This window comes from Asparagus officinalis, chromosome 10 (assembly GCF_001876935.1).
Source record: "Asparagus officinalis chromosome 10, Aspof.V1, whole genome shotgun sequence".
NCBI lineage: Eukaryota > Viridiplantae > Streptophyta > Magnoliopsida > Asparagales > Asparagaceae > Asparagus > Asparagus officinalis.
In genome coordinates, this window is record NC_033803.1 from 39,583,621 (window position 1) to 39,596,780 (window position 13,160).

At 37.5% G+C, this 13,160-nt stretch overlaps 1 protein-coding gene across 1 annotated transcript in view; it reads left to right on the top strand.

Moving 5' to 3' along the window:
- Positions 956-13,160, top strand: part of LOC109826659 (RHOMBOID-like protein 2) — a 61,288-nt gene continuing 49,083 nt past the window's right edge. Inside the window, exons 1-2 of the mRNA XM_020393679.1 lie at positions 956-1,517; positions 1,566-1,621. Of these exons, the coding sequence (XP_020249268.1) occupies positions 956-1,517; positions 1,566-1,621 (618 nt within the window). The remainder of the gene's footprint in view (positions 1,518-1,565; positions 1,622-13,160) is intronic.

Sequence of the window (13,160 nt, forward strand, 5' to 3'; positions counted from 1 at the left end):
TGATTTGCATAAAGCTTTTGATAGCATAAACAGAGAATTTGTTTACTATATTATGCACTGTATGGGTTTTCCAGTCAAATGGATCAATTGGATCAAGGAGTGCATTTCAACAGCTTCTTTCTCAGTCCTATTAAATGGCTCCCCTAATGGATTTTTTCAGAGTAATAGGGGTATTAGACAAGGAGACCCTCTTTCTCCTTATATTTTTGTATTGGTGATGGAATTCTGGTCTATTGGGATGGAGTTGGCTACAATTTCAGGAAACATTCAAAATTTTAAGAAGAACAAGAATATGCAAGTCTCTCATATTTTGTTTGCTGATGATATGCTGGTATTCTGTAGAGCAAATAGGAAATCTTTTGAAGGTATAAATACTATGTTAGACTCTCTGGCTCTTCATACTGGTTTGAGTATCAATCGAAGCAAAAGCAGGATATTTTACAGCAGAGGTTGTATCAATACAAATGAACTTAGCTCTATAGTGGGAATATCTGGAGGAACTTTGCCTATGAAATACTTGGGTTTACCCCTATCAATAAATTACCCTAAAGCTAAGGATTTTATCTCCCTAATTGATAAAGTTAGGAATAAGATTGAAGGATGGATGACTCACTCATTATCATTTGCTGGGAGGCTTGAGCTGATTAAAGCAGTCCTGTATAGTACAATATCTTACTGGTACTCTGCTTATAATTTTCCTAAATCTGTAATTCAAAGTTTAGAAGCTATATTTGCAAACTTTCTTTGGAAAGGCAGGATGCACGCTATTAACTGGAAAAGAGTTTGTAGACCAAAACAGGAAGGAGGTTTTGGCCTTAGAAATTTAAATGACCTATGTTAGGCTGCAGGTTTAAAGTTGATTTGGAGACTCCTAACTGTAAATTCTCTGTGGACTAACTGGATGAATAAAAGATATGTCAAGGGTATTAATTTCTGGGACTCTACTTCTAACTTAATGGATTCTGGCACATGGAAGCATATTTCAGGTCTCAAAATCAAAGCTTTGAATTGTATAAGAAAGGCTATTGGTAATGGTGAGTCTACTTCACTCTGGTTTGATCCATGGCTTCATGAAGGCAGAATTATTGAGTTAGTTCAGCATCTTTCACCTCAACTCACTGGCACAGAGAATTGGACAGTTTCAAGCATCATTCAAAATTCTCAATGGAATATAACGTTGCCTTGTCTTATGCCTCTGGTGAATGCAATATCTGAAATCCAAATTTCTGGGAAAAAAGATCAATGGTTTTGGCTTCCTGCTGTTAGTGGTACTTTCTCCTTTGCGTCAGCATGGGATCAAGTTAGGACTCCCTTCGCTTTGTTTGAGCTTTACAATGTGGTTTGGTTCCCTTCATCAGTTCCTAAAATGGCCTGCTGCTTGATGAAAGGTCTATATAATAGACTGGCTTCTAGAGACAGGCTTTCAAAATTTGGGATTTCTTCACTTGAAGAATGTGTTCTTTGTACTGGTGAAAAGGAAACTAGAGACCATCTTTTCTTTCAATGCCCATATACAGGTTTTATTTGGAAACTTTGTAAATTAAAATTGCAGTTGGATTCTACAGATATTCAAGACCTTAGAACTGAAGCGACGCATATTCAACAGAAATTCAAGGAGAAGGTTAGAACTTACAAACTAGCTAGGCTCGTTTTGAGTGCAACCGTGTGGCATATCTGGCAAGAAAGAAATCGTCGAATTTTTCACAATCAACGGTTACATAAGATCTTGGTCTTTAGGAGGATTTATGAGGATATTAATGTTCTTCTTAGAACCTGTAACTGGAAGGCTAGAAATGAGATTATTCTAGCAAATTGGAGTTTGGCTCAGCTAAGTTGAGTAGACATATCTCTCTCTTAGTGCTTTAGAGTTATGTTTGAGTAGGGCAGTACTATCGTTCCTTTTTTATGGGTTTTGGTCTTACTGTTATCTTCTTAATTTCTCTAGTTGAGGGTGACGGCTAGGGTCCTCTCCCCTTTCTGGAGTCTATTAAGTTGGTTTACAGTGTTACCTAACCAAATGTTGTAAATATGTACATTTTAAAGTCTGAGTTATGTAAGAGTGAAGTAAGTTTGTGAGATATAAGTCTTCTGTAAAAAGTGTGTTACCTTGTAATCTATCTTGGATAATAAAAATTATATTTTGAGAATCGACCAGCGTACTCTATAAGTTTTCTGCCTCTGTTTGTTTTTTTATCTGCCTCTTTCTGTTTGTTGTTTCTGCCTAATTTTGGTATCAGAGCCATGTTCAACTATTTCATGTATGCTTAAGTTTGCTCTTAAAGATTATCTTTTTGATTGTTTACTTGTAAGAATGTAGAATTTCTATATGTTCTTTTAATTCTCTGTTGAAGAACTTAGTTTGCATGCTTATGGTACGTCATCTAAGTCGCGCAGTGTAAAGCCTATTATTGCCAGGATAGCTGTTTAGGGTAGTGTAAGTCATTGACAGACGTGTAAGCTTTCTGCTAGGTTGTTTCATAGAGAAAAAAAAAGAAAAATAAAAATTCTTCATCCTTACTGGTTAAATAATCAGAAGATAAATCTGTAAGAAAAAATTATGTCAAACATCATAGAAAGCAGTACGGCTCGTAAATCCATTTATACTAGAATGAAAAAAGTTAAAAATTCTTAGTTAACTGAATATGAAATTGACATAGAATCACTTAATAAGTAGACAATACCCGATGTCCCTAATAGAGACATCTATAAAATTGGCTTTTTAGACTATAAGTCTTTAATTAATATTAAGACCCTAGAAAGGACTACTACAGTCGATAGAGAAGAACAGACTATTCAACTGTTAGGAGTAGCAGATGTGAATCCATATTTGGATAAGTACAAATACATACATGTTGGGTTAATACAAATTGTTTTTAAACCATTAACTCTATCTGGTTTGAATGCATCTTTATTAGTCTGTTTAAGAGACTCAAGATGTTTAAATTGGACCCAATCTTTAATGGGTATAATGAAAACTAGTCTGTGTAACGGACCGATATATTTCAATGTTTATCCAAATTTAAGTCTATCTTTGACTAACCCAAATATTCTATATGCAATAAGTCTTAATATAAAGACTCATGGGTATAATTACATACCTGGATCCGAAACTATTGCTATAATTTATAGGATCCATTATAAAGTATTAAATACCTTAGCTCCTAAAACTAAAATTCATTCTAAACCAAGTAAAACTATACTAGTTGAAACAAATATTTTATCTTCAAACATTGTTTTTAATAGACAGATAACGTAAGATGAAATAAACTTCCGAGATAATTAGGTTATACCCAACGTTGTACAATAATTATCTATTGTTAATCAAGATATTGATCAAATTATACAAACAATAGATGAAGAAGTCGAAATAACTTTTAATCCATCTAGATCTAATAGAATACCTGATGTAGCAACATCTACTAGAAATTCTTTATATTGATCTGGATCTTATAGAACCAGTTCTGTTCAAGGAATTAATATTTCCGATAATAATATTCCTCATTCTTTATATAAGGATAAACTTTCTCCTCCTAATACGAAGATGATCTTTTATATAAAATGATAAATTTTGAAAAAGGAAGCTTAGAAAGGGAAATTCTAAATAAATAATTTTACCTAGAAAAACATAAACCTTTTAGAAAATAGTTTTTTTTAAATATTTCTTAAAAAAACCAGCTAAACTGGGTAGATAAATATTATACTGAATTAAAATTAAAACAAGATATTAAGTTCTTTGTTCCATGGTTTTTAAAAAATTATATTCAAAGTTAAGAAACTCAAATAGGAGTTTTAGAAGAACATTTAAAACAATTGAAAACCACTACAGGAAAAATTATTAGATCGGTAAATCCACCAATAGATCCTATTTATCTTAAAGATATACATCCCTCTACTATAGAGGCTACGACTTTTATAAAGCCAAATGAGTTTAATGAAGATCATATGAGAGAATTAATTAAAATTATTAAACAAAATAATTATGCTAATATTCATCTAAAAACAATAGGAGATCAACTTATTAGAGTTGAAGATGCCTTAGATAATTTGTTAAATAAAATTAATGAGGTAATACCTTCTTTAAGACTTTTGGAGAAACATAAGTCTCCTATGAAAAGATTAGAACAAACTAATATTAAACCACCGATAGATATATCAGGGTTTAAAAAAGATAGTGAAATAACACATGAAATCATAGATATTCTAGCTAAGAAATTAACTAATGATAGAATTCATACACTTAATACAGTGTTACCATCAACTTCTACCGTCATATCTGAAGAAGAAAATTCGTCTGATACAGACAGCTCTGGAGATATACCTCCAACAGAATTATTAACTATAGAGAATAACTTTACAGAATTAAATAAAATTAAAAACTATCCTAGAAAAAGACTAGAAAGATACTATTATAAAAGACCTACTTCAGCAGATGTTTTATTTGAAGAAAATGGTGCCTATCTACAGGCAGATTACAATGGTAGAAATATCTACGAATGGAATATAGATGGGTTATCAGATACTCAAATTAATTCTACTATACATAGAATGCTAATGTATGGTACAATTTATAAACAAAATGGTAATACCGAAAAAATGATAGCTTCTTTTATCACTTGTGGTTTTACTGGCATCCTTAAAGGATGGTGGGATAATTATCTATCTATTGAAGCTCGAAATGAAATTCTAGGAGCTACTAAAATAGAAAATGGAGTTCTCTAAGAAGATGCTTGTTTTCGTTGAAAACTACTGTATTCATTGCGGTATTCATTACAACTTCAGTCGTTACAATGAAAACAAAAAAAGATCGGTCTTTTTATAAGACCTTTACACAATGGAAATAAAAGATATAATTCTCTTGAAAATAAACACAAGATCCGTTTATCGTCTCCTACTTGTGTAGGTGTCTTCGCCTGTGCCGGGGTTTATCCGTGGACCACCGTTGATCTGGATCCGGTTGATAGAAAATTAGGCAGAACTTCGCCTTCACCAAGGGAGTGTTTGATTTGAAGCACTGAGATCGACCAAGCAAAATCAGTAGCTCTTCTCGAGATCAAGACCAAGCCTGATCTCAAGGAAATAGGGGAAACGGGTGTCGGATCTCTCGAACTCTCCTTCTTTATGCCGAAGAACTCGCCAAGATCTGTCAACCCTCGTTGAAATTCTTGCTCCTTTGACTCCTCAATCTGACAGCACCTCCTCCTCTTGATAATTAATCCCCCCACTGAAATAAGCCTCTAGGCCTGTATTTATAGGCTTCGGTTGGGGAGTTTTCGGATAAGAACAGATGATTCCTCCTTATCTTTAGTTAATAACTGATTAACCATGCTTGGGGATGATATCAAATCAGTTAGGATGCTCAAGAACCAACAAATCCCGAGAAAAACCATCAAAAACAGCCAAAACGCGTTTCGGGTTTCGAACTGCACAGCACGGGTCAGACAGATCCGACCCGCGCAACATCCGACCCGCGCTTGCGCGGGTCAGATTCATCCGACCCGTGCTTGCGTGGGTCAGACAGATCTGACCCGCGCTTGCGTGGGTCGGTCTGTTCCGTCCTGCGCTGGCACGGGTCCGTCACTTCTGCCGAACTTGTACGTTTCTTGACTTTTACGGGACTTGTAGTTTCTCCGGTTTTGCGTAATTGATCATCTTGTTGACTTGCACGATTTTCTAACTTGCTTCATACGCTCATTAGCTTCTTTACGGCACTTGGAGTTGATTAACGCACGCGAGCCACTTGACGCGCACGTGTTAATTGACGCACGCGAGCTGATTGACGTGTACGTGTTGATTGACGCACGCGGACCACTTGGTTCGTCGTTTCACTTCATGCGCTTATCGACGACAGATAATCGTCTTAGACTCAGATAACGACGTTCGTTGTCTTCTCTCCGTCTCGGTTGTATTTGGGGACCTATAGGTAATTTTTGACGCCTACGGATACCCCCTCCAAAGAATTTCAGACTCGTTCTTTTATAGGGTAGTCTGGAATTCTTTTGATAGGATAGGCCCTTTCCTCAATCTCGTAGAGTGTCCTGTGAACTGCTTCAATTCTTGACTCCTTCAGCCTTTAGTCTATTCAGTGTTTTGTCGAATAGATGAAGTTCTTCTGGTGCTGCGTTTATCGTCAGACTATTGTCGAAATCTTGAATTAAAGTTGATGTGTAAGTTTCTGAACTTAGCTTGTGCCATTGAGTTGACTTTGAACTGATCATCTTCGTCAGAAATTCATATCTGAATGCGATTGAACTCCCTGAAATCATCGTTTGCCTTATTTTGACGAGATTGCTGATGCGTTGATCGGCATCGATCTTTACTGTAACACGTTGACCGGCGTTAACACAGTTTATACTCGTACGTTTGCTGGAGTCTACACAGTTTAAGCTCTTAAGGCATTGGAGCGTGGCGGTCTTAAATCTGGGGTTGCAGGACCAACTATTAAAGTTGTTTCGTCTGCGGATATGGATCTTATCTCGAAGTTGTTGGATGCTCGAGTCATGAGACCAACTAATGAAGCTGATGCGTCGATGACTTACATTTATAGAATTTTTGGCAAATTCTCAGCCATCAACGGGTTTGATGAGCCTTTACTGACTACCGTTTGAGTCGGGCTAGCATGCGGATTGTTTAAGTCCGTTCCGCATGTGACGTTATGCTAAAAGAGTTAACCCTTTTAGTACTATGATATTAAATACGTAGACTTCGTCTTTCTCCTGTGAAAAGACTAAACAACAACATGTATCAGATGTTGACTTAGGATTTTTGGTAAATCCTCAGCCCTCAACGGATTTGACATGCTTTTACCGATTACTGTTTGAATCGGGCTTACATGCTGATTGTTTTAAGTCCGTTCCGCATGTGACGTTGTGCTAAAGGAATGAACTCCCTTAGACTTGATGCTACGACTTCGAATACGTAGACTTTGCCATTGTTACGGGAACAGGCTACCCGACAATGTGTTTTAGATGCTGACTTATCCCTACTTAGGCTTCGGGATAAAAGTCCCCAGACTGGCACTCTGGTGTCTTCTTCAATCGGTAAAAGACTAAACCGGCAACGCGTGTCAGGAGTTGACTTATCCTTGCTTAGGATTCAGGATAAAATTCCCCGTACGTATGAAGTACGGATTTAGGTGTTATTAATAACAACCTGCCACAATATTGAATATGTGGGCTTTTATTCTTTTTTTACGATTAAGAACTAACTGGCAACGCGTGTTAGGCGTTGACTTATCCCTACTCAGGATTCAGGATAAAATTCCTCGTACGTGTAAAGCACGGATTTTGGTGTTATTAATAACAACCTGCCACAATATTAAATATGTGGGCTTTTGTTCTTTTTTTTACGGTTAAGGACTAACCGGCAACGCATGTTAGGCGTTGACTTATCCCTATTCAGGATTCGGGATAAAATTCCCTACGCATGTAAGGCACAGATTATGGTGTTATTAATAACAACCTGCTACAATATTGAATATGTGGGCTTTTGTTCTTTTTTTGACGATTAAGAACTAATCGGCAACACGTGTTAAGCATTGACTTATCCCTACTCAAGATTCGGGATAAAATTCCCCGTACGTGTGAAGCACGGATTTTGGTGTTATTAATAACAACCTGCCATAATATTGAATATATGGGCTTTTATCCTTTTTACGGTAAAAGACTGACCGGCAACGCATGTTAGGCGTTGACTTACCCCTACTTAGGATTCGAGATAAAATTCCCCGTACGTGTGAGGCACGGATTTTGGTGTTATTATTAACAACCTACCACAATATTGAATATGTGGGCTTTTGTCCTTTTTACGGTAAAAGACTGACCGACAACGTGTGTTAGGCGTTGACTTATCCCTACTTAGGATTCGGGATAAAATTCCCCGTATGTGTGAGGTACGGATTTTGGTGTTATTAATAACAACCTGCCATAATATCGAATATATAGGCTTTTGTCCTTTTTACGGTAAAAGACTGACCGACAACGCATGTTAGACGTTGACTTATCCCTACTTAGGATTCGAGATAAAATTCCCCGAGCGTGTGAGGCATGGATTTAGGAGTTTGAAAAAGTGGTATCTTCTCCTTGGGCAAAAATAAACCCGATGCGGGAGATGAAGAATTTTATATTCTATCTCCCAAAGCTGAAGAGGAAGAATTTTATATTCTATCTCCAGTTGCCAAAGGAAACTCAAAGTGGGATCTCCACTTTCAGAATCCGGGAAGGTGAAACTAAGAGTGGGATCTCCACTCCGAGAATAGAAAAGATTCGGATAATTCTAACTGTCGGAAGGTTTAATTACCGAACTAAAGGTGGGTTTCTCGTTTATCGAGAGTGAATTAGGGTTTTGGCCTTGACTGTAGGAAGGTTCGACCAAGCGGGAGTTTGAGATGATCCTAACTGTAGGAAGATTTGATCACTCGATTTGTGGACCTCTCGTTCATTGAAGCAATCGAGAGGGGATTTTGGTTTTGGCCCTAACTGTAGGAAGGTTTGACCAAGTGGGACGTTTGAGACGATCCTAACCGTAGGAAAATTTGATCGCTCGATTTGTGGACCTCTCATTCATTGGAGGAATCGAGAGGGGATTTTGGTTGTAGTCCTAACTGTAGGAAGGTTTGACTGAGTGGACAGTGGGAGTGGGAGTACAAATCACAGTGGAAGTGTTGACTTGTACAAATCACTCAAAGAGGGTTCCTGATGTTAAGTGAGAAATACTTAAGACCGAGGTGTTTGATAATCGTCAATGTTAAGTGTACAGACGCATCAAAAGTTTGAGTGGATTCAAACGAAAGGAGTTTTGGTGGTCCCACCATCAATTAGTCTGATCGGTGGTGATTTTGTGGCGGAAGACTATGAGTTGTCATACACCAATGGGAGTTTTGTGAGGGAAGATTGATCCAACAAAGTGATCGAATCTCATCTCAGCAAAAGAGTGTTCAGAAATCACGGTGGGTTTAGTGTTTATCACTTTATTTGTAATGATTGGGTTATCCCTAAGAAAGTTACATGTAGCATTCTTCCGGGAACTTCCCGTTACATGAATCATCCACCCCCAGCTTCCTTTGTGGAAATGGGTCTGACATTATACCCGGTTACATGACCGGGTTATCCTTAAGAATATTACTTATAAAAATTCTCCAGGAACTTCCCGTCAACGGTAGGAAATAATTTAAACTCATATACCTGTTGGAGTATTAAGAAACAGTTTATACTCGTATACTTGTCGGAGTGTTGCCGTTCTCATTCGGCTTATCCCAGCGTTATGACACCGGCTTCAACCAAGGTTTGAATGCTATTCTTGAGAGCAAATCAATCATTGGTGGGATGAAGGACCCTCCTGTGGTATGCACAGTACTTTGGATCCGCAGTATTATCAGCTTCCTCCTGATTTATGATAGGTGATAGCTTGATCTTGTTATTTTCAATGAGGGATTCGAAGATGGCTGGAACGTCTTCATCCTTGAAAGAGTACTCTTTTTGGAGTCTCGAATCCGAAGTGTTTCGCTATCTCCGAGATTACCATTGTGACATTTGATTAGCATTAACAGCAGCTGCAGGTACCTTGCCCTTACCACAGGAGGCGAAGTTTGAGTTCGGAAGGTTAGCCGTCGGTTGGCTTCTTTCGGCTTTCTTTCTTTTGAGGAAACGTTCGGCCTGCTCTCTGTGCATCCTCAACTCTTTCTAGGTGTTGGATGGCGCTACTCCCATAATTTCCAACACATCCAATGAGAGGTTGTTGTGACAGGTTTGAAGGATGAAATCCTCTGTGATCGGATCTCGGCAGTTCATTGCCTTATTTCGGAAGCATTTGACGAAGTCGTCGACCGTCTCGTCGTCTTCTTGCTTCTCATCGAAGAGTGTCCTGATTGACACCTCAGCGTCATCATCAAAGAAATGAGCGAGGAATAGGCTCTCTAGGTCTTCCCAGTTATTAATACTTTCGGACTTAAGACGGCGGTACCAATCGAAGACGGACCCGCGAAGGGTGCCAACGAATGACCGAACTATCAAGGCTTCATTGCCGGAGATCATACCCAAGTGGGACTTGAAGTAGATCAGATCTTGTGTGGGCGAACACTTCCCGTCAAACGGCATGAAGTTAATCAGGTTAAACTTCGCCGGGTATGCTATTGAATCCTACTCTCTTGGGTAGGGATATGAAATGCCGATCCTTTTTACCTCTCGATCAGACATTAGAGCGTTGATTTTGCTCATAAGATCTTTTATTTTTTTGCCCTCGTCTGTATCATGCTTCAGACGATTTGTGAGAGGAGCAACGGTGCCACCCTCAGTTTTGTCATCATTGACGGGACCACTCCCAGTGTTATTATTTTCAACAAGGCCACCCCCAGTGTTCTGGTCAACAAGAGGGTACTTAGTATTGAGACGTACATCTATATCTGAATCGCTAGCTGCTTGGCTAACATTGTTACGACGACTGGATTCACCTAGCTGATTTGACAAAGCCCGAATTTGTTGGTCATGCTCTTCCCTCATCCGTAGCATAGCCATTTCTATTTCAATCTTGAATGCCGCTCTTCCCTCATCCGTAGCATAGCCATTTCTATTTCAATCTTGAATGCCTCTTTCTGCTTGGTTAGGGCATCCTCGAGAATTTTGGTGATTTGCTCGGTGCTGATCATGAACCCTTCGCGGGATTGTCCCGGACTGGATACCGTATTATCAGAAGCGATTGCCAAGTTAGCATTCGATGCTTCATCATCCGAGGATAACCCTCTCTGCATTCTCTGATAATCTCTTTGTCTAATAGTTCCCGACCGCAACTGGGTTAGACGGTGCGATATAAGCGGGTCAGAGCTAGAAGGTCGAATCAACTTTCCCTTATCAGCCATATTTATTGTGACTTTCGGGAGTTCGTCACCTTGAACAGCAGATCGATTTTTACGGAGACGCTTTGGTCTGGACTTGGCCATTCCGTTAGAGATCCTCTCGAATACCGAGACCCTTGGCGGAGTAGTCTTGGGGTAGCTACACGCTGATAATACTGCCCTGATAAGTTTGGCGCACGAGCAGTGAGATTTTGTTTCACGGGTATATCTCTTCCGAGACTTGTTCATACCCCCAGCCCGATAGTACAACTCATCGGTCAAATGACCGGAGTAACCTATCATGTTTACCGGATGCTTAAATGATTATATGGGTTGGAACAAGCTCAAGAACTTGATATAATTGTTGCCTCTCTTAAAAATTGTGTTTTGATTTGTTGCTTTTGAATTCATTATAATTCACTTATATGATGATATTTATGTGTTTGTGCTAATGGATCATCTATTCGTGCTTTATAATGTATTCTATGAGTGGTTTGATCAAGTTATGTAAAGAAAAAATTTTCTTTATTGATCAAACATTGTTTTTTAATATAAACTTTGATTTATGATTTCTTTTGGTTGGATTTGTTTTCATTTGAAAAACTTTTTGCATGATTCTCATGTTCCTCTTCTTTTGATTTCATAAATCTATTCTTTTATATGTTTTTATATAGTTTTTATTATTTTTGTGTAAATGAGACACTATTTTCATATTGACATATTTATATGTGTTCTCATTATCTTCAGTATGTGAGTAAATTTTAGCATATTCATGTATGCTTGCTCACATATGTTTTGCCATAATCTTCATTGTATATACTCTATATGGCTTTTTGATAGGGGGAGCAATCCCTATATATATATTTTTTTTATACTCACCTATGCTTATGATAGGGGGAGCTTTCGCTCTCTTATTCTTTTTGTCCCCTTTTTGATGTTGTCAAAGGGGGAGAAATATTGTGAGTATAGTCCTTCTTGTTTATATGCATGATATATTATACTTTGTATATTCATTTCCTTTCATGCATATATACTTTTTGTAAATTGTTTGTCATCATCAAAAAGTGGGGAGATTGTTGGCCTCTTTGTTTTGATGATGTTTAACAAACAATTTTACCACTAATATTGTTTGTCTAGTATTTGTGTTTTTCTTATTATTGTAGACAAAACAACCGGGTTGAGGTTGGATGGAATAGAGCTTCAACGATCATATCCAAAGCAGGTTGGCGGAATGTCGGTGAAGCCTTGCAATTCAAAGTTAAAGATCAAGTTCAAGCTTCATCAGCGAGATTACCAAAGTCAGAGCTTATTGAAGATCAAGATCATTGCTTGGGTAATTTAGTTTAGGAATTTATATATGTGTGTTAGTACTTTAAGTTCAATCATATACACACATACACGTTTTGTGTTTTTGTATATATATAGTTATATATATACATATATGTTTTGGTTTGATAGTTTTCAAGTTTTACTATGAAACAATTGAATATAATTAGAAAACATATTTTTGTTTCATACTCATATGCATATATATGATTTTCATCAATATCAATTTAGTTAGTTAAATGAAATCATGTTTTAGTGCATTATATGTGTATTTGATAAATACTACATTCTTTGTTTATAGACTTCATAACAATAGTTTACATCTTTCTTCAAAGATCTATAAAATCATTTGTAAAGTTTCAAAAGTTGGTTTAGCCAAAATGTCAAAATTCACATTGTTTACACTTTCTGTGTTTTGACTATCTTGCAAATTGATGATATTTTCATTTGGGAAGTCCTTTTTCTAAACCGTCATTGTAGCATGTTTATTATCATGTCTACAATCATTCCCCAAAGTTTTACATTTTTTGGAATTTATTTGATATTGTTAAACAGTGTTTTAACATCAGATTAAACAGTTTTCAGAACCTGGAATATCAGTTTCCGGTCGACCGTAACCGGTCGACCGATCATTGGTTCATTTCTCACCAGCGACAGAGAGTCTGTCGGTCGACCGGTCGGGTCGACCGATGAAAAATTTTCGTCGACCGATGAATTTTCGGTTGACGCGACGATGTTGTTTTCAGCTTCAACGGCTAGTTTTTTGACCGTTGCCTTGGGCTGTTTTTTTCTTTTGCTTAGGTTTTTGGCTGAATTCTTGGGAGGCTATATATGCCCCTATTGTATTCAATTCTATGGTTAATGAGAATGTTTTAAGAGAGTTTAAAACAAGTTTAAAGATTTGTTTAAGGGTTTAGTGTTTGTTTAAAAGCTTTTAAGCATTTACAAAGTTTGATTTGTTGGAGCAAATTTCACAAGAGCAAGTGGAGATCATCCTTGGTGTTTGAGC